The 23,217-nt window shown below is 39.1% G+C and overlaps 1 protein-coding gene across 1 annotated transcript; it reads right to left on the bottom strand.

Annotated features, from left to right (window-relative positions):
- Positions 1-5,410: 5,410 nt before the first annotated feature.
- Positions 5,411-17,573, bottom strand: hibadh (3-hydroxyisobutyrate dehydrogenase). Its single transcript, NM_001130877.1, is given in 6 exon segments — positions 5,411-5,591; positions 7,127-7,283; positions 8,565-8,775; positions 10,261-10,378; positions 11,418-11,600; positions 17,374-17,573. Coding segments are annotated over 6 exon segments (969 nt in total). The 5' UTR covers positions 17,515-17,573; the 3' UTR covers positions 5,411-5,432.
- Between the last annotated feature and the right edge of the window lie 5,644 nt (positions 17,574-23,217).

Below are 23,217 nucleotides of genomic sequence, written 5' to 3'. Positions count from 1 at the left end.
TGATATCTTAATATGTTAATAAGCCATAAGTTTTCTTCAAAGTACCAGTCGCGAACATACCGCGTGATACCTATCCTACACAAAGTAGATACATTCTCCGTTCATTTTTGTTTTTGTGAACAAAAACATCAGACGTATATGAATCCGTGTACTCATATAGAACGAAATACGAATGGAATTGTACCGACACACCAAATTTGAATAAAATTACTTTGTTTTTTTTTTGTCGAGACGCCATCTGTCGTGCGGGGGATTTTTCGCGACCTGTGTAACTGATGCGGGCGTTATTATTCTGTATTTTAGGAATAAAACTGCACGACGCGGAGGTAAATTCGGATCCGCTTTTGAGGGTGTCATTATTGATTCTTCTAAGCATAGATAGGCAAGTTTCATGTACAGCATATTCCTCACGTGATTACCAAAAGACAAGATACGACACCACTTTAATGCTAAAGTCGAATTTTCAATTGTATTCCATTACGATTATGCATATATTTTTTTATTGCTCTTGTAGGCAGACGAGCATACGGCCCACCTGATGGTGAGTGGTTACCGTCGCCCATGGATTTCAGCAATGTCAGGGGCAGCCGCTGCCTACTATTAAGTACTCTCCACAAGTCTCGTCTCAAGAAGGATATGTCACAACGCTCGGGAAACACTGTGGAGGGGAGGGAGCTCACAAAAGCCGCCCCCACCACCAAATCAAAACGCATATTTGCTTTATAGCATAAACAAACAGATGGCGATATATATCTGTGTAGGTATCTAAATGTCCAACCATCCAAAAATACCTCTGATTTATACTACAGACAATGTAAAGTACTTAATATATTGTTTTAGAAAAAAAAAACTCTCTTCCCCGCGCCACTTCACTTCAAAGATAACCAATGCAAACGGTAGAGCTGACACTGACGTTTAATTTTCAGTTAACCTAAAAATATTAGGGCGGGAACGTAACGTAAAGAGGTTAGTTCACACATACACATGGATTCTATTGTCTAGCACGGTCTAAGCTGAACTATCCATGTTTTCCAATAAGCTACGAGGTCAAGCCTCAGTAGCGTCGGAATTTATATCGTTCTACCCTACAAATCGGAACGCTTAAATTTAATGGCCATATTGATTCTGTTCTTCGTGATAAAACTGTTCTCCCTTCCCTAATTTGCATACTTGTAGGCATTATTATCTTAGGTCCGTGCGTCTCATGTATAAGATACCCAGAGTATTCGAATTGTGTGTATTCGAATTTGCAATTATGCCGTGATTCGAATTTCATGGCAAGTACGATTTTTTTAAAGTAAATACGTGCCTTTACCAACTATCGATGCGAAGGAATAAGATTAAGGAAGGAAATAATTATTAAATTGTGTTTTAGCTTTGGTAACCACATACAATCAATTAGGAGAGAGTATATTTACCGATCTATGCCAATAGAATAAATTACACCACTGTACTTTCAACACTGAGCTTACGAGATCAATGACACGTGTCTTTGCGAGAATTTCGGTAATGATACAAAATAAATGACTTGTGAGCTTTTTGCTACGACGCTCCGCAGTCTGGGGACAATCCCGCTAATGACTCCTACAGCTTCGCTCGGCTGTTAGGCAGCGTTCACATATAAAGAGTCCATTAACTGTATACATATGTATATATATTAAGCTCAAGTGTGTTCATGAATATGTGACGCTGTCAAGCTATACTTATTTGAAATTCAAACGCTCAATGGAGCACTGATTATGTCTATATTGATTCGTATTATAAATTGTTCTATTCGTGGGTAGGTATCATTTTCTCAAAGCCTTGCGCGTGTTTACATAGAAAGTGGGAGAGAGAGAGAGAATACACTTTATTGCACACCAAAACACAATTTACATTCAAAAACAATCAAAAAAAGCAGATACATTTGTACAATAGTCGGTCTTATCGCTAAAAGCGATCTCTTCCAGACAACCGTTTCATTTATAGAAATTCTGGAAAATATAAAAAAGCAGGTATATTGCGGTGTACTATAGATAATACATTAAGAAAATATATACATACAATAAACAAAATATATACCGTTTACATATAATATGAAATATATACCAATATACATACTTACATACAATACATACTAATATACTTAGATACACATAATACATCAACAGTATGGAAATAACAAATGATGATGAAATTGCACGATGCAGAAATGAAATCGCGTGTATTAAAATAAATAACCTAAAATATGTGTGCACAAAATTAGAGTATCGTAAGATCCAGTACACGTACCGATGTTCTCAAAATCTACCATGCAGGAGTTCATGTTTAAGGGTAAGATTATCATAATTTTTTTTTTTTTTTTGCTGCGCTTTTCGTGGGGTTGATGTCAATTCGCCACTTCCGGAACCACTGTCCCATGGTGGCTACTGCGATCTGGAGTCGCCGATGAAGCAGCGACATCTTCCTACACGAGTAGTAGATAGCCGTGTCATCGGGGAAGAGCGCTAGATAGGTCTCCGGAGACCGGGGTATATCATTGATATACAAACTAAATAATAACGGGGAGAGCGCGGAGCCTTGCGGGACTCCGGCAGTCAGTTGACGGGGATTATCATCATTCTAATCTACCTTGTTTATGTATGGAGCGCAGAAGTTAGAAGCATGCTCTCTTTGTATAAAAAATGTCTGTTGCAAAGCGGCGAATTATGGTGGCGCCACTGTAGCTAATGGGCTCATTTCAAATATAGCACCAAAAACTGTTTTATTGCTTATAGTTTATTTCGTGAGCAGTGAAACACTTCATTCGGCTTAGAACTGCTACATTTATTTCAAACCACTTGCTAAGCTATCTCTATTTTCGATGGGATTTTGAGTTGTAATATGCTGCCTACAGATGAACGCTTTTTTGAAATTTTTTTTATTGCAGTTGTAGGCAGACGAGCATACGGCCCACCTACCGTCGCCCATAGACTTCAGCAATGCCAGGGGCAGAACCAAGCCGCTGTCTACCGTTTAATACTCTCCACAAGCCTCGTTTGAAGAAGAACATGTCATAGCGCTCGGGAAACATCGTGGAGGGGAGCTCATTCCATAGCCGGAAGGTACGTGGCAAAAAAGACCTCTGGAAAAGCACTGTGGATGACCGCAGTGGCTCCAGGTAGTATGGATGAACTCTACTCCGGTGGCGGGCGGTGTGATGGGAAAAACGAGATGCCGGTCATCTCGAACAATTCCTCAGAGCACTCCCCACTCCACTTTTTCAGTTGTCCCCAAGTAACACAGTTTTTAATCTCCCCTAATGCACTCAATATCATCTTGACATCAAATACTCTGCGAGGTCATGTCCTCATTTAAACCAATAAAATAAAAACCTACCAAAATAAATTTTGTTCTCCATTCTCTACCGTCGCTTAGCACAAAGCCACCATTCAGAATGAATAGCTTGTTCTACACTAGCAGTTACTTCCACCGACTACACGACTGTGTACTGTGCGAAGATAATAGCGCAGGTAGGGTTGACGGAAACATTTTGTTAGGAAACAATAAAATTTAACATTTTACGAGTCTTTTGTTTGTGGTGGTAATGAAAAAAATGTGACGGACTCTAGCAGTATCTGAAATATGCTCCATATTCTACAATAAAGTCGATCATGGGTAGCTTATGCAATGAGGTCACTAAAGAATCCACAATGCGCAGGACAAATAAATGCTAAACATTAGTGTGTTTTGGCAATGGCTTATATCCGCACTCATACACCAGTCGATCCATTGTAAAAACAAAGTATCGACTGACTTGATGGCGCAGTAGTCAGAGCACCTGATTGCTGCTGAGGGCCGTGGGGTTGACTCCTAAATAGCCAGTATTTCAATATTCAAACATTTAAATCATCATTTTTTTATTTAAACGTATAGACATGCGACAATAGATGACGTTGTACTTCTCGAGCGTTCTAAGAGTTACTAGATCCTTTGATATTCGTTTCGGCTATTCGGCGATAGATGGCGTTACTCTTACCCTCGTAACAATATATAGTATTTGTCGTCGTCTCTGGTTCTCATGATACAAGGAATCCTAGTTCAATTAGATGATTGTGTGTGATTTGTCTTCGATTATTTATATCTATTAGGCATTGTCAGGGAAAGATAGAAAACACCAAACCATGTGGAAGATTGCCAATGCGATGGTCCGACCAAGTCAAATCGGCGTTTGGCGGTTATTTGCATGAGTGTACCAAGCTAACCTCAAACCGGAAGAAATGGCGATTGCTCGTTGGGCGTATAACACCCGACTAGGCCACGACCGATCTGACAAGAGTGATACGTCAAACAAACAAAATTAGACATTATTTAGTAGTGTTAAAGTTTAGTTTAATAGGGTTGAGTGTACGCGATGTGAAAAATCCTGATACGTACGAAGAAAAGGCCAAAAAATGTTCAGTTAACCATCAACCCTGCGCAAAATCGTGCTCCGTTCGCAGACGTCACGAAATTACGAATTAATTGTTTGATGTCTACGTTCGGATGCTGCATGCAGCGCTGCAGCGAAAGATCTTCTTGTCAAATTAAATTACGCCGTGTTCCTTTTCGTTTTAATTGTTTTAATTCGAAATCGCACAAGTCGATTTGGAGTGGTCGTACGAACGGATTTTAGACCAGCTCGGCTTTTTTGGGCCGCGAAGAAATCGCCGTGATTGCAACATGAAAAACCGGAAAAGAGTTTGACGTGCGAACTAGCCCATAGCCACAACCCACTGAGTTTCTCGCCGGATCTTCTCAGTGGGTCGCGATTCCGATCTGGTAGTAGATGCAGCGAAGCACTGCTCTTGCTAGGGTTAGTGTTAGCAATTCTCTCAAGTTGAGCCTGTGAGCTCACCTACCCGTCCGGGCGTAGCTGAAAACAACATGATCGAAATCCGTGAGTCATGTTGGGTGACAGCACGTCTCACGTCAAAGAATATATTATGGGAAATTCTCAATCTCGTAAATGACAATTTCCAAACACACGTTTACTGGTGGTAGGGCCTCTTGTAAGACCGCGCGGGCAGGTACCACCACCCTACCTATTTCTGCCGTGAAGCAGTAATGCATTTCGGTTTGACGGGTGGGATAGCCGTCGTAACTATACTGAGACCTTAGAACTTATATCTCAAGGTGAGTGGCGCATTTACGTTGTAGATGTCTATGGGCTCCAGTGGCAACCACTTAACACCAGGTGGTCTGTGACATCGTCCAAACATCTAAGCAATAAAAAAAAAAAAAAACATTTTTCGAATAAATCTATGAAGGAAAAACTCGATCGGCACTGATTGTCGAAATAATAAAATTAAATGTATCATCAAAATATCATAAAAATTTAAGATGTTCTTCCCAACGCAATTTTAATTATCAAAAGGCTAATTCGAAAGTAGCGAAATCAAAGAGTCTTTAAAATGATTCAGACAGTTTTAATTCTAATTTTTGTTTTCTTCTTTCAGTAGCTGGAAGACGAACGAGAAGTCTTTCTGGCCGTAGCCCCTGGACTGCACGATGCGGTAGAGCTGAGTTGCGACAGCGCCCAATGGGATCGGCGAACGAATACCCAACGCCATGCCACTGGCTAATTCTAAGTCCTGGAACAAAGCACATTCTGCTGTTACTACGAGAAGTAAATACATTTTTGATTTCAACACCTTACTAGTGGTAGGACCTCTTGTGAGTCCGCACTGGTAGGTACCACCACCCCGCCTACATTTGCCGTGAAGCAGTGATGCGTTTCGGTTTGAAAGGTGGGGCAGCCGTTGTAACTATACCTGAGACCTTAGAACTTATATCTCGAGGTGGCTGGCGCATTTACGTTGTAGATGTCCATGGGCTCCGGTAACCACTTAACACCAGGTGGGCTGTGAGCTCGTCCTTCCATCTAAGCAAAAAAAAAAACACGTTTTGTGACATTGAAGGCGATACCATTCGGTGTTCAGTTCAGTTAATGGCCAATTCAGTTGATTACGTGATCCGCACCTGTGTGCTTAGTGCGAGTATTCTAACGTTCTCGATAGCGTAAAAGTTAACTCAAATTTGCATGCAGTTGGAACAGCGCCCCTAGCGGAAAACGTAGGCAAACGTTCCAACTCCATACAAATTTGAGTTAACTTTTACGCTATCGAGAATAAAAACTCGCACTAAGGACACTGGTCTTTTCATCCTAGAAAAGCCGTAAGAGAATGCGACAACCACGTACTCCAGTCACACTTTAATCTGTGGAACTCTGAGGGCAAAAACTACCGTGTTTTTTTTTTGAATCTCAGATGGTATTGTTCCAAATATCCATGCAAATAAATAAAATTGTACATTCTGTACAATGTCGATATATGTGACAGGATTTTACTTGTATAATGACTTATTAAAAAAAAAAGAATATTTGAAAATGTTTGCATAACAGGCTGTTTGTTCCGAATAATCTCAGAAACGGTTCTATCAATTTTGTGGGATTTTCAAAATGGCGGATATCTGATGTTTTCAAGAAATACACACGTGCTACATGGGATTCTTTATAAAGGAAAACAAATTGTGTTACCGGGCAAAGTATGAAATGAAATAATTTATGGAAAAAAAACGCGTTTCAAATTGGAAACATGATATCACAAAACGCCCCAGAGAAGCTAGACTGGGCTTGGCAAATCGCAAACAAAATAAGCAGGTAGATAAAATTTGTTTGTCATGATGTAGTGACGATATTTGCGGATTGAACAAACAAGAGAAATTCGGATATATACGTTATTTTTATTATTGCTTAGATGGGTGGACGAGCTCACAGCCCACCTGGTGTTAAGTGGTCACTGGAGCTCATAGACATCTACAACGTAAATGCGCCACCCACCTTGAGATATAAGTTCTAAGGTCTCAGTATAGTTACAACGGCTGCCCCACCCTTCAAACCGAAACGCATTACTGCTTCACGGCAGAAATAGGCAGGGCGGTGGTACCTACCCGTGCAGACTCCCAAGAGGTCGTACCACTAGTAATAATAATACCTCTTATTATTGCCCTCGTAGGCAGACGAGCATACGACAAACAAGATGGTGAGTGGTTACCGTCGCCACTGGACGTCAGCAATGCCAGGGGCAGAGCCAAACCGCTGCCTACCGTTAAATGCTTACATACATACCTTAACCATAAGTTCGTTTTTGAAGCCGCCATCGTAATTTCTACTCGACGGAGCGGTGGGCACCAGTCCGGGGACTGGACAGTACACCTCGGTCGACCAGGAGCGAGCCGATGAGTTGTTCAGCACGTCCAACAGAACCTTCGGTTCGAGTCCCATTCTGAAAACGAAATCGATGAATCTAGAATAACCCCTCAAAGTTACTAGAATAGGTAGAGAAAAAAGGTACTCCCAGTCGTGCGAACTCCCAATTCATTCTATTACCATGAAATTCCAATTGGCGATCCTAGCACGCCAGGCTTATACTCAAAGAACGCTCATGCCCATTCCCCAATCAATCCTTTAGTCCACTTTGCGACAACCACGGTAAATAGGATGGAGCTAACTAAGCAACATTGTTGTTGTACCTTCCATCCATCATATAAAAGGACATATCTGAATTTTCGGAACAAAAACTAACTCGATATTCCCCAGAACTGAAAACTAACAACACGTCACAAAGAGGACAGAGCCACATTTGATGGATTAGTTGTGGATCATACTGGACGAGACTATACATGGTTGTAGGCAAATTTTTTGTTTTTAGACGAAATTTGTGTACTGCCAGACTCTAATAAGCAATTACGTATTATTTAATTGTAGTTCGTTTTACAATATCATAATTAACATTGCATTGTAACATTACCCGTACCATCCTTAGGTACGTATGGCAACAAAACATATGCAAGAAACTGTATGTATGGAATGTATGTTTTACTGGTGGTTTGTGGTTTTGTGAGCCCGCACGGGTAGGTCCTCCCACCCTTCCTATTTCTGCCGTGAAGCAGCAAGACATTTCGGTTTTAAGACTGGAGCAGTCTATGTACTACAAAAACTGAGACTTAGAACTCATTTCACAGCATGGATGGAACTCAAAATGGATTGCTTTTGCTACTAAATGCGACTAAAATCCCATCGCGCAAGACATTGCTCATCGGAAATGGCGTTGGATAGGACACACTCTACGGCGCAGCGGAATCAACGCAGCATCAATCGCGTTTGAGTGGCAACCGCTTGGCAGGAGAAGACCTGGTCGCCCTGTACACTCTTGGCGACGCACCGTAGAGAGTGAGATGAGGACTGCCAACGTGACCTGAAGTGATGTCAAGGAGCAAGCGCAAGACAGAGTAAAGTGAAGACAACTTGTGAGGGCCCTATGTACCAGCGGGGTACCCTAGGACTACAACACAACACACACTACTGCGTACTCAATGTCCTTGACTGATTATTTAATCCGGGATTGGATGTTCTCGAAGATGACGACCACTAATTAGTTGTTATTAAGCTTTACATACGTATGTAAGTACGTACTTACATCAATCGATCCGATATCGTTAAGATCGTCGCCAAAACACTCAACGATTATCGGACACGACGTACTGTAACAAAATCGCTGACTTACTTAATGCCCATGTTCATGCACTCAGCTGTAGCCATTCCGGTGATGCCCATCAACATGTTATTGGTCAGTTTAGCCACCTGTCCTGAGCCGATCTGTCCGCAGTGGAACTGCTTAGCTCCCATCACTTTGAGGAGAGGAAGGGACCTTTCGAAGTCTTCTTTACGACCTCCGGCCATGAAGGCCAGGGTAGCGTTCTGAGCACCCATGACTCCTTAAACACACAAAAATTTTGTTTCATGAGTTTTTTCATCTAGGAACTTGAAAAGAGCTCGAACACCATCCGAAGAGTTGTGTCGAGAAACTGTATGTTTTAATTTGTAGGATTATGTGCAATTTTTTACTGGTGGTAGGACCTCTTGTGAGTCCGCGCGGGGAGTTACCACCGCCTTGCCTATTTTTGCCGTGAAGCAGTAATGCGTTTCGGTCTGAAGGGTAGGGCAGCCGTTGTAACTATACTGAGATCTTTTTTTTTTATGGCTTAGATGGGTGGACGAGCTCACAGCCCACCTGGTGTTAAGTGGTTACTGGAGCCCATAGACATCTACAACGTAAATGCGCCACCTACCTTGAGATATAAGTTCATAGACCTGGTGGTAGGACCTTTTGTGAGTCCGCACCACCACCCTGCCTAAGCCGGAAAAGAGTTCGACGAGCTAACTAGTCCATAGACACAACCCACTGAGTTTATCGCCGGATCTTCTCAGTGAGTCGCGATTCTGCAAAGCACTGTCTTTGCCATGGCCATTGTTTGCAAAATCTATCAGACTGAGCTCCGTGAGCTCACCTACCAGCTAAAGCGTTGCTGGGAATAGCCCACCTATCTACCAGATAAAATGAATAAGTAAGAAAAAAACTAAATAGTTTATTTCTCAAACTAGTCAGCGCTATTGGTTTTGAGGTGTCCACAGATTACGGTTACGATTCAAATAATTATCCAATGAACCGAGAATTTGTTTTTTGGTAAACCAATTATCATGACCCCTCAAAAAAAAATCCTTATCATCCAGAAAAACTCCTTCAATTATTGAATCAAGGTTATTATTAAATCACGTTGCTCTGATAACGTTATCAATTAAAAGTGTGTGATGCAACAGAAAGCGTTGATAAGATGTATCACCAACGAACAACAATATAATTGTAATCAGAATTCGTTGATTACAAATGCCAACTGTACTTCAAATCGGTTTCATTTGAGTTTGATAATTTTCGCATTCCTCACGGAAGGAATGAGGGGAGATAAGTAGGATTGTAAAGGGATCCAAAAATAGACACTAGCAATGCTTATGTTGAGAACCAGGGGAATTGAGCATCAAAAAGTTTGGTAGAAAAATATTATTTTTAAGTTCTAAATTATTGAACTCATCTAAGCAATAAACAACAACAAAATTGAAGATTTTTTATAAACTTGACACTAGCAATAATGACATCGCTGGAAAACTATTGCCATATTTAAAAAAGCAGAAGATCGATTAATCAAAGTTGCTATGAAGATATCGATACTTTTTTTTTATTGCCCGAACAGGCAGAAGAACATACGGCCCACCTGATGGTGAGTGGTTACCGTCGCCCTTGGACTTCAGCAATGCCAGGGGCAGAGCCAAGCCGCTGCCTACCGCTTAATACTCTCTCCACAAGCATCGTTTGAAGAAGGACACGTCATAGCGCTCGGGAAACACGAGTTGAACAAAGAACTTACCTCCAGATACAGGTGCATCTGTGAATCCCAGCCCTTTCTCTAGGGCTATAGGGAAGATCTGTTTGGGAACATTCGGATCTATTGTACTCGAATCGATCAGAAGCGATCCTTTTTTCGCCTGCAAACGAGAATATCATTTAATATAATTTAATAGTTCACTAATAATATCAGTTATGAAGATTCATCAGATGTGTCTTTAACAAAATGAAAATGGCCCGTTAGTTAAATGATGCATTGGGATGATATACATATTTGCGTTTTATTTGAAGCATTTGAGATGATTCTTAATCCTATGCGATTATTTGTCATTTAAAATAACCAATGCCAAGCCACTTTTTCAGTTACTTTAATGTCTGACGTAAGTTTCGGTTCAATCTAATTATATAAAAAACAATTTGTATACACAGCTAAATATGCAAATAATAAATACATATATATTTTCTTATGCGATGACTGATCACTGAATGTTATGCCAAGCTACTCCAGCCTTCAAACCAGGACGCTTCGCCGCAGAAAGAGGCAGGACAGTATGTACCCGTGCGTGCTCACAATACGCCTTACTCTATCTACTCTTCTATGCCTTTGTCTATTTCTACCGCGAAGTCATCGTACGTTTCAGTTTGAAGGATGGGACAGCCGTTGTTTTTTTTTTCTTGCTTAGATGGGTGGACAAGGTTACAACGTAAATGTGACACCCACCTTGAAATATATTCTTAGGTCTTAGTATAGTTACAACAGCTGCACTACCCTTCAAACCGAAACGCATTACTGCTTCACGGCAGAAATAGGCAGGGTGGTGGTACCTATCATTAATTACGCAAATTATAATTTTACGGATTTGATTTTTACTACACCATGGATCCTTCACCGTGGATGTCAATCGTGAACATTTGTCAAGTACGTATTTCATTAGAAAAATTGGTACCAGCCTGCGGGATTCGAACATCGGTGCATCGCTAGATACGAATGCACCGGACGTCTTATCCTTTAGGCCGTGACGACTTTTAATGTACAATATAAGTGACAATGCGACCTCACGTTTCAAGATTGGCGATGGACTCCGGTAATGATTTATCGCTAAGTCAGCCGTTAGCTCGTTCACCGATGACTGCAATCAACTATTAGCAAGATCTAAAGTTAACCTAAAACAAACTCACATGAGCCACAACGCCATCTTTGCCCAGGTACACGTCGAGCACGACTTTATTGCTGGTCAATATGGAAACGACCACGTCGACTCCATCAACGGCTGCAGCAATGGAGTTGGCTGGCGTCACTCCGTTCTTGGCCGCTGCGTTCAGTGCATCTTTGGAAGGATCGTAGCCGCGAACTGTGAAACCCTGTAGGAAATTCAATAGTTTATCACTACTAGCTGACCCGGCAGACTTCGTAGTGCCTCAATCGATAAATAAAAGACCTAAACTCTTGTATAAAATAAACATAAAACAAATACAAATATTTTTATTTAATTCCGAGCATTTTCAAATTTATCTACCTTTTAAACCTTCTCTGGACTTCCACAAATAATTCAAGACCAAAATTAGCCAAATCGGTACAGTCGTTCTCGAGTTTTAGCGAGATTAACAAACAGCAATTCATTTTTATATATATAGATAGATAGAAGATAGATACAAGACTTACAGAGTGCTAGTTAATAAAGGAGAAAAGCTAAGAGATTTTCGTAGCTTTATACCTTTTGTGTTGCAAGCTTCCACTGAGGAGGGATTTTCGGAAACTTTGCCTCTAAAGAGTTGATATAAGGGATGATTGATTGAATGAAATTGAGTCATTGTAAAAGTGTGAACAGGTAAGCAAAATAAAATTTCCTATAACTGCTTCTGTGTAGGAATAAAAGTGAAGGCAAATCGGCGTAATACAAAAGTTTACAAGCAATTCATTTATAATTACTATAAAGTATAAGTTATTAAAAATAAAGTGTTTAATAAAATTTCCAAAAAAATCTCAACTAAATATTATTATAAAATAAATCTATAATAAAAATTAGATAATTGTTAATGATAAATAAACCGACAAGCCATATGTAATGTAATTATTAATGTAAATGTAAAGAGGTATTGCTCTTACGGCTTCGTCTTATTTTTTACCCTGTTTTACGAAACCATTAATAACAGGTCGACAGTTGACTTCGCGGAAGGCCTAACGCTAACTGATCCGAGTCAAAAAAACTAAATCTATTGAAACTGCTATCAAAATTCTAAGCTATGATTTATAAAAAAAATCTTAATTTGTTTATAAACCAAAATTAATGTTCTTATTTTATTGTCGCATCGCCTTAACAAAGAGTATTACGAAAAAGCACGCATGCGTCAAACGAAATCCGGCGTAATCCTAAAATCGGATGCCATTTAAAAAATAAGCCGATAAACGTGAATAATATAAGTTTTATTTGTTTTAAAAAACTCAAAATGAATCCTGTATTATATTTCGAGGTGACGCAGTAAGCTGTGGAAGCTGGACGATTAAATCATTTGATAACAGTGACCTAGAATATTACTTAGTTTATGTTTTTATCATCCATCTGGTACTTTTTGAAGATGGTACATTTTAATTTAACATTAAATTTTAACATTATTAACAAATTTAAACTTAAACTTAAACATTAAATTTAACCATTAAAAACAAAAATTTAACATTAAAATTCTTATACAAAATTCCGTTAAGGCTTTCGATAAACTGACTCATCCTCTAGTGATAGGAACTTAGGATTTGCCTCAATTTATTACCATCGTTAAGTCATCTGATCTCAATTTCGCTGAAAGAATAATATTCGAACTTAATTCAACTTAGATTTAACTAAGCAAATAGTTGACGACATTAGGTCACAGAGGTGCCGAAAGAACTATGGCATTAGTGGACCGATGACATAGTCCAGACCGCGGGGCAGACGTGATGAGAATAGTGGACGATCGAACCTAATGACTAAAAAAAGAGAAACCTATACCCAGCAGTGGATCCAGAGAACTGAAGAAGACGATGACGAAGCAAATAGTTTATACGAAGCTACAGTCCAGAATGTTGAATAAGTAATACGGAATATTCATAAATTCCCAAACATAATTAAACTCTCAAACAAAAATTTACCTACAAATCGAATTATGTAAATTTTTTCAAGGAACCTTAAAGAACTTCGTATAAATTACGGGAAAACACACACAGAATATATTTTGTTGGCTTTTGATAAAAAAAAATTGGCTGGTGAACTGAATGCTTAATGAGGAATGTTCCTTTTGATTACTGGTGGTTGGTAGAACGTTTTGAGATGTGCGTGTAAGTACAATCACTTTACCTTATCTGCCGCAGAGGGGTTGCGTATCCGGTTTCAAGGGTGAAAAATCCATTGTACTATTTTTTTATTAATTTTATTGCTTAGATGGGTGGACGAGCTCACAGCCCACCTGGTGTCAAGTGGTTACTGGAGCCGATAGACATCTACAACGTAAATGCGTCACTCACCTCAAGATATAAGTTCTAAGGCCTCAGTATAGTTACAACGGCTACCCCACCCTTCGTACCGAAACGTATTACTGCTTCACGGTGGAAATAGGCGGGGTGGTGGCACCTACCGGTGCGGACTCCCAAGAGGTCCTACCACCAGTAATAAAATCTATCTCGCTCTAATTACATCAAAACGAAAGTGATAGCCTGATATACTGCATTCCTATTGTTAGTTGAAAGTTTGACAGGAAATAGCATTTTTTTTTCCGTATTATTATCTTTCTGTTTTATTCAACACATATTTATCGTGATACTAAATAAGTTGTCTCCGTACAAGGTCGCTATTATAGATGATTTTAAGAGATATTCGTTCATTGTAATTATTTGGTACATTGCTAGATACATACTATGTACTGTTATCCGTTACTTCATATCTTATAATAATTAAGACATAATATAATATACATATACTGTAGTCATTATTTTTATGTAATACAATTCCGTTCAATGATGAACGATATAAATATAATTGATTTCAAGCCAAGTGTTTCAGGTTAGTGTTATCAAATCAATTTATCCTAATGTAAATATTTTAAAACAGAATAATACGATAATAATGTATCTGGTGACGTATCCAAAAAGAATATTGGCAAAGTAATAATCCAGTCCAATACCAGCCAAGTGATAAATATACGTATCGATCACCAAACATAAATAAATATATATATGTTAAACATTTTTTTATTTACGTTAAGACCTCCGATCAGACGCCAAGACGAGTCAGGGTTTGGAGAGGTAGAGCTAATGCTCCGTCTCCCCTTAGCACATCGACTCTCTAGAGTCTTCTAATCAGGTTTGGCTGCAAGAGCATATTGGACAAAGGGTGTAAGTGAGCTGTCAAGTGGTCATTATAGGCTGAGTCTCATTCGTCCAATATGTTTGGAATTTCCAGATACCTACTCGTGGATTTGCAAATTTCGAGCATATCAAGGCGCCGACGTGGGTGCCCTCAGAATACCGTTCCGAGCTCTGTGGAGGCACATAATGTTAGTCTTGCTGGCTGTCGACAACGGCTGGAATCCATACGTCCAGATCGGTTTTATTATAGAGCAATTACACCCTTAGGTTCTTGGATAGGGATAAAGTAGCCTGTATACCGAGTAGTAGAGCCGCCGTGCCGCGGAGACTGGCGTGGCTGGTCGTCAACTATCGCCTCGACCCGTCGGTCGAGCGTCCTCCGGGTGGCACCGCGAGTCTGATTGTAGTGTTGACCGCGGCAAACCCCCTACTCTGACCGGGTTTTGACCCCGGACAGAGACCGGAAGTGGGGGTGTAAGAGTACAGAGGAATCGCTTAGTGCGGTAGGGCACTAACACTTCGAGAAGGCGGCACGACATGAAAACCCTCTTGTCGTGGCCGCCGGTAATTACATTCCCGATCCTGTGGACCGAATTAAAAACAATCGACGTCGCCCTAAACACGTTATTACGGATCGGCCTGATCCATTAACGGTGCTTTTAGGTACCACAAGCATCGGTTACCATCCTTGTCGAACCCGTGGCTTGCGACGAACGGCTCGACGAGTAAATTAACCCATAGACACAGCCCACTGAGTTTCTCGCCGGATCTTCTCAGTGGGTCGCGTTTCCGATCCGGTGGTAGATTCTGCGAAGCACTGCCCTTGTTACGGACAGTGTTAGCAACTCCCCATGTTTGAGCCCCGTGAGCTCACCTACTAGCTCGGTGAATCTAGAATAGCCCCTCGAGGCTACTAGAATAGGTAGGAAAAAAGGGGCCGTAAAACTCCTTGGGCGCACGGTCTGCTCCCAACATCTGTAGATCGTCAAGTCCCATATACCCGCGCACCCCCTAGGCGCGGGGACCTGGTAGGAGGTTCGGACCCAAACCCGGAAAAAAAGGCTATATACTGAGAAGCTAGAGTAGGTTTCTGAATCGAAGGTTAATTTTGTTACGCTTCGTTTTTATATTGTGGTCTTTACATATAAATAATGGTTTCAGAATTATTCTTTTTTAAATTACTGGCCAGTTCCGGCCTACGCTCAGTTGCCTGAGTGAGATACGCCGCATAGAGCCGCCCTATGGTGGTTCAGAAAAACTAAAAATCAAACCCACATTATTTAACCTAGCATGATAAAACCTCTTCTGAACTGTAAAATTATTATTACCGCTTCTATACCCTAAAATTACGATTAGTTAATGAAAAAAAAAACGAATTCCTATTAATTTACCATACGAAATCATAAAAACACGTAGTAAATTACAATTAGCTAGTAATAAAATATTACATATTAATTATTAAATATGCTAATCATTATATCACTTGTTTATTTCATTTATGAATAATAAAGTTAATAATCTTTCATCATCTATAAAATGATAGCATCAACTCTATAGCTACACAAAATAATGCATCAGTTTATTGAGATAATAATAATATATCAAAGCACAATTCAAATTAGCAAGGTCAAAAATACGCGTAAGCATAGTGACCATTCGTATTATTTTTTGGCAGGACAGTACTGCTTTTTAAATTGCTGTCCTATTTTATTAATACTTTTTATATTAACACTGAAATTAAATTTTTGAATGAAAAATGTAGATGTTTAAAAATATAGGACACAAATAATGGTTGAGAAAAAAAAAAGATGTGCACATTAACTTTGGACGAACCTTTAAAGTAAAACACAACTTGTTTTACGATTTAGTAGATTAGTCGACTAGTATTATCGATAGATAAACTTCACATAAAAACAAAGAACTAAACAAAGATATATAAAGATATACGACAAGAGATACAATTTATATCTCAAGGTGGGTGGGTGGTATAATCAAAAAAAAGTTTAAACATAGGATCCGTTATTACAAAACAATGGCCCTATAATAGGACTCATATTCAGCTCAAACTGAGCGACTGCGGAACCATAAACTTATTCATTAGTTTTTTTTTATTGCTTAGATGGGTGGACGAGCTCACAGCCCACCTGGTGTTAAGTGGTTACTGGAGCCCATATACATCTATAACGTAAATGCGCCACCCACCTTGAGATATAAGTTCTAAGGTCTCAGTATAGTTACAGCGGCTGCTCAACCCTTCAAACCGAAACGCATTACTGCTTCACGGCAGAACTAGGCAGAGTGGTGGTACCTACCCTTGCGGACTCACAAGAGGTCCTACCACCAGTAATAAACGTACATATTAATATTTGTGATAGGTTTATTCCCATATTTTTTTTGCTCGATTTCCTGTTTTTTATTACAAAAATAATGGTCACTATACGCTTAAGTCAATCATTTGAATTTCATTTTACGCGGTATTTCTTTTAATCTACGCATTTAAATTATATAGGTATCTAGACAGTTGTATATTCAACTTATACCCAAATTAATATATTCAAATCATTTACATCATTATTATACGGAGAATGACGTTGATAAAACGTGTTATTTAATTTGAATCTCTACCCATAGTTAAAGAGGCTTAATGCTGTAAATTATATATATGAACCCCTGGATCCAATTACCTTATTTTCGTTAAAACAAAATAATATTTATTTACAACACGCCCGGTAAACAAAACACAACGTAAACGTTGGCACAACTGTATTGAATTATTGATGTTCGGACAAACCTACTGACCTTTTTAACCAAGTTCGCAGCCATGAACCCTCCCATGTTTCCGAGGCCGAGGAAAGCCACATTCTTGTCGGTGTTAGAACTATACGCCCGTCTGGCGGCTGTGTACAAACACTGAGTGCTTAATATGGTGCGCGCGGCCATTTTGAATTTGTTTTTTCTTAATTTAGCGTGCGGCCGTGTGCGCGGGCGCAGAGCAACTGGACTTGTCGAACGCGAGCGCCGCGTATATTCAAGAACGTTTGATTATTGTTATCAATTCTGCTCATTCTAAACTTGTATAGTACGATTATTTAAATTTAGATTTAGTAGACAAGATTTTGACGTCGCTTGTGAGGTGACATTAATGCTGTTGTCTATGAACTTCGGTAGCTACTCAACACTATGCGGCGATCTATTAAAAACTGAAAAAATAAACCGAAAAAAAATATAGTGAAAACGAAGAAGAGTGGTCAATGGTAGATAAAGGATTAGATTAGTTTTTGGAATTTCTATTCTCACATAAGAATTCCTTTAATGTCATTTTAGACTTATACCCATGTTATTTTCAAAGGAAGACAATACATAAGTACGTTTTCATCTCGGCTTTTCTCGTCTTGGGACTTGGTAAATAATTACTCTATACTTCATTCCCTAACGATGTTTTGTGTCATACCCGTTACTTCTAATGTTCATCCCAAAAACCGCTTATATAAGCTTCGCGGTACTGTTGAGAGATAGTAGCCCATAGGCGCCTGTTACTTTTCTTGTTAAAGCTTACCTTCCGTAAAGCATCTTTAATATTTGTTTGTTATCGCGACCAAATTATCACAAACCAAATATAAGAAATCGAAAAATTTATAAACTAAACGCGTGATAAAGTACGTCCGCACTTCTCTATTCCCATTAAATAGATACGTAACAGAAATTACGAATCACAATTTAATAATTTCTTGTGAAAGCTATTGAAATCTCAAAAAATCTTAATGTTAATTCGAATACCCGAGGACGCAACAGCTAACAATGAAAAAGTATTTTTTTAAGTAATCTAATTTAAAATAATCACTCAATCATTTTCTTTAGGTTATTCCAAATCAATGAACTAAATATAATTACCGTAAAATGTTTATACGCCATTGAACATCGCATGTGGCTAATCGTTGTGCATTAGTACATTCTATCTGTGGCAAGCTTGTAGCATTAAGCTATATGATACAAACCTAGTTATAAAAACTGCTTAAGCAATAGGACAAAAAAGTGCTTTTACTCAAACAAGAAAACAGCGTCATTGCTTTTTTAAGCCTATTTTAAAAATACTAAACTACTAAACTAGTGTAAACGAACACTTAAAAACAAAGAATCGCATTAGTAAAACGTAAATGTGTCGAATTACATTTATTTGAGGAATTTATTCACGAAATCACTTTGAACAATAAAACGTATTTATTCTTATTTATTTTTGAAAACCCATTTTTTTTTCATTGTGCAAAAGATTAAGTTATTATGTTATCACTAACTATGACTAGTTTCGTTACGGTCGCAGAGTTACTGCAGTAAGATATGAACTTAAATCTTAAGATCTTATAGTCCGAGATACGTGGAAACGTAACCTATCTATTGATATTTCATGGGGTCCGTAAACGTGAATGGAGCCACATCATTTGCGGCAGGAGACCGAAGACTCAACTTGTTAATATGTCCTTTCCTTCAAACCCAAGTAGGCGTAGGTTTAACAGTAAAATATATTGTATCTGATTTCGTTTTGGCTATGTCCTTTCTAACGAGGGAACCGTTTATTAGTACGTCTTTATTAATCATATAAGATAAGGATATAAAAGATATTATATCTTCTGCCTCAATCAACTAGAAATATTCGCCTATAATTGGCTGAAAATGACATTCGCTCAAAATGATTCACATTAGTGATCCCGGGTTTTTTTTAAAATTATCATTATTAGAAATTTCGAATACTTTTCTATTCTAGTGATCGTCTGTAACCACAAAAACTATAAAGTGTTTTTAATGTTTGATAAAAATTAACCATATTTTTCTTCCGTCGATTCCATCTCGAGCACAATAAGACCGGTTATAAAATAGTCATTAATTAATTCGTCTCGTCCTTGACAATATGTCTTGAACAAGTCTTCGATAATAACACACCCACTAGAACGGCGAATGAACGTTATCTCTAAGCGATAATGTGGCATTAGTACGTGACTTTTCGAGCTTCGTTTGATTAAAAGCCGGAGTATAATGCGGTGTGATTAAAATCTTAACGAATGCACCGTTACGGGAATTGCTTTTTTCCTTGTTTAACTTTGGGGTAATGGCTGAACTGAATTACTACAAGTCTTTGTCAGTGTGCTTAGTGCGAGTTGTTTAACGTTGTCGATATCGAAAAAGTTAACTCAAATTTGTATGGAGTTGGAACGTTTGCCGCTAGGGGCGCTGTTCCAATTATTATTTTTATTGACCTTGTAGGCAGACGCGCACGCGGCCCACCTGATAGTGAGTGGTTACCGTCGCCCATGGACTTCAGCAATGCCAGGGGCAGAGCCAAGCCGCTGCCTACCGAAACCTACTGTTCCAAATGAATGTGGGTGATGTTAGCAGCCCCAGAATGGGGAGAATGCTAGTGGAGTGAAGGGGACGGTGTTAGTTTGTAGAACCGATCGGTACCTCGGTGCCGTGAAGTTCATGCTTCGGTCCTAATAACCGCAAGGTTGGTGGGACCATGGGAGGTGGTGGGAATGTTCCAAATGCATACAAATTTGAGTTAACTTCTTCGATATCGAGAACGTTAAAAAACTCGGATTAAGCACACTGAGACGACAATTTCTAAGTGTTTACGTGTGTAATAGTTTTTGTAGATTCAGCAACTTAGACGTTTCTCATAGAAGTTTCATCCTGTATATTCTTCGTATATATTTATTGCTTAGATAGACGAACTCGAGCTCATGGCCCACTTGATGTTAAATTGTCAGAGCATGGACATCAATTACGCAAATGTCTAAGCCCTCCTTAAGACATATAAGCTAAGTGTTCGTTCTATATTATTATAATACAATGACTACCGCGTCTTTCATACCGTCCACATGACTGTCGCGACAGATATAGGCGAGGTGGTAGTACCTAACCATATGGGCTGACAAGATACCCAATAAATATTTTTTGTTCTATATTCTATTGAAAGAACAGTCACTGATTGACATATGCTAAGGTACTTTGCACGTTTGTACATCTTCTCACTCTGAAGCAGTAGGCTTGAGGTGGTGAGAGGTGGCTTGGTTTTTTGTCGTTTATTATAGACGTATTTAAAAATGTCAGTTTGCAATTAAATTAGTATTGTTAAAGTTTATACTTTATTTTGGCTCTAAGGTTTGCTTTTTTCCCTACCTATTCGCTGGTAGCTAGCTAGAGCCAGTGTTAGCAAATGTTCTAGAGCAAGAGCAGTGCTTCGCAGTATCTACAACCGGATTGGAATCGCGACCCGCTAAGAAGATCCGGCTGTGAGTGGGCTGAAAGGTTTGCGCTGATGTCTATCTTCTTTTAGGACATCGAACGTAGCTTAAGTAATTTTACTGTCGTTTTAAATGTGCATATGGCCTAGCTGATGTCGCTAATGAACAACCGCAATGCCAGCGGCACAGTCACTGTAGTGCCTGAAAATACTGTAGTACCAAAATATTTAAGAACGATCGCCATTTATCAGAAACATCTGTCTCGGTATTCATCATTAATCTTAATGCCGCTTAACGTCCGTTTCCAATGATATAATTAAATCATTAAACTATTAATTAATCTTAATACCAAAAATCAAAACAAAATAAGTCCTAACGCCTTGTTAAACGAACGAAAACAATCCTCAAACGAAAATAATTGCCTGAAAACGTTTGACAGGCGCCTGATTAATTCTGACGGCCATCTTTGATTTTCGCTAGCAAAGAGAAATAATACGTTCATAGATTATCGAACGCAAACCCGTCAACGTTCTTGTCGAACCCTTCGCTTGCAATGAAGGGCTCGGCGAGAACATTAAGCCATAGACACAGCCCACTGAGTTCCTCGCCGGATCTTCTCAGTTGGTCGCGTTTCCGATCCGGTGGTAGAGTCTGCGAAGCACAGCTCTTGCTAGGGTCCGTGTTAGCAACGTCATCAGATTTGAGCCCCGTGAGCTCACCTACTAATTTGGCGAATCTAGAGTAAGCCCTCGAAGTTACTAGAATAGGTAGGAAAAAAAAGAACGCAACGATATTTGCCGCATATTTTTGTAGTAAACGCACAGAATCATTACCCAATCTTGTGCTTAACAGTTAGCGTTCGCGGCCTAAAGGATAAGAGACACTCAATATTCAGAAATACGACTGTGCCGAGGCTTAAATTAGGCAACTTATATTTCGAACGAAATACCTACATCGAAAACAAAGAGATAACAAAAATTACGAGTGGTAAATATCAAACGTGCAAAATTTATAGATCTAAATAACAACATAAGACAATCGTCGTAAAACACAAACGAGATCTCATTCTCATTGCCACGGCTTTGCGTTGCCTCCTTGCCTGGATCAGATATGTAATTAGCGGCGGCCACGATGAGAGGGTTAAAGTGTCGCGTCGCTTTTTCAATGTAGCGTTCTGACACTTCTTTTAAATACTCACGTATAAGTTCTAAATTTACGTCGTTGTGAAGATTGTCATTCCTCACGTACCTCGGTGCTCCGACGTGCGTTTCACGCGGAATCCGAACTGCTCGTCGATCAGGATGCCTTTCGAGGTGACGAAGTTCTAGAGGTGCTTACGTAATAGTCGTTCGTATAATTTGCCTAACGCTGGGAGGAGGCTAATCGGGTGGTATCTCGCGTGTTCGCTTTCAGGTAATCTCTGGTCTCCGGTAGCCACCAAACATCATATCTGCCAAAGCATTCAAAAACGTTAAAAATTCAGTACAATTTCAAAAACGCATTATAAATGAAACATTAGGATAACATAAAATAAGCCTTTATTAACAATCTAATTTAAGTTACATTTTTAATACACTTTTTATTACAATTTTTAATACAAACAAAGCGAAATAGAGGAAGACAGCAACGTAGATGGGAAGATGACATCAAAAAAGTGGCAGGAACGACTTAGATGAGAAAAACGCAGGATAAAATATTATGGAGAACCCTTGCGGAGGCCTATGCTGTACAGCAAGACGATCAAGAAACCGGTGTCGAATAAAACGAAACATTAAAACAAATTTATTCATAGCAAGCACCCCGACGACAATAATCAAAATTTTTATTACACTTCACACATAAACAACCTATAAATAATGTTAAAGTCGTTTTTTATTGGCCACGAACAAGCACGTTATTACCTAAAATGTGTTATTACTACAATTAAATTTGCATACGCGCATGTACTACGCTGCTGTTTTAATAACATGCTAAAAAAATTCCCTTCCTACGTTTTGAGCACATAGGTACTTGTGGATTATCCAGTTTTTCGAAATCGGCCGACGGCTGTGTCTTCAATCCCGTATGCGGAGATCGGCAGCATTATAGAGTCTTCAGTCTACTTATCGCCATAAGTAAAAAGGAAGGAAAATTTGTTTCGAGCAGTGAAAGGTTATTTGGCTTAAGCGACGTTACCTTTATAAGCGATATTTATCTATGTAATTAAAGGTACGTTTTATTTGGTACTAGCGACCCGCCCTCGCTTCGCTTCGGAAACTGTAATAATTTATTATTGATTTCTCCACTATTTAATGGATGTTATTATACATTCTTCCTTCCTCTTTAATCACTCTATCTATTTAAAAAAACCGCATCAAAATTCGTTGCGTAGTTTTAAAGATTTAAGCATACGTAGAGACAGATATAG

The sequence above is a fragment of the Bombyx mori genome, chromosome 17 (genome assembly GCF_030269925.1).
Source record: "Bombyx mori chromosome 17, ASM3026992v2".
Taxonomy (NCBI): domain Eukaryota; kingdom Metazoa; phylum Arthropoda; class Insecta; order Lepidoptera; family Bombycidae; genus Bombyx; species Bombyx mori.
The sequence above is the reverse complement of the archived record's forward strand: the minus strand, read 5'-3'. Positions and strand labels throughout refer to the sequence as shown.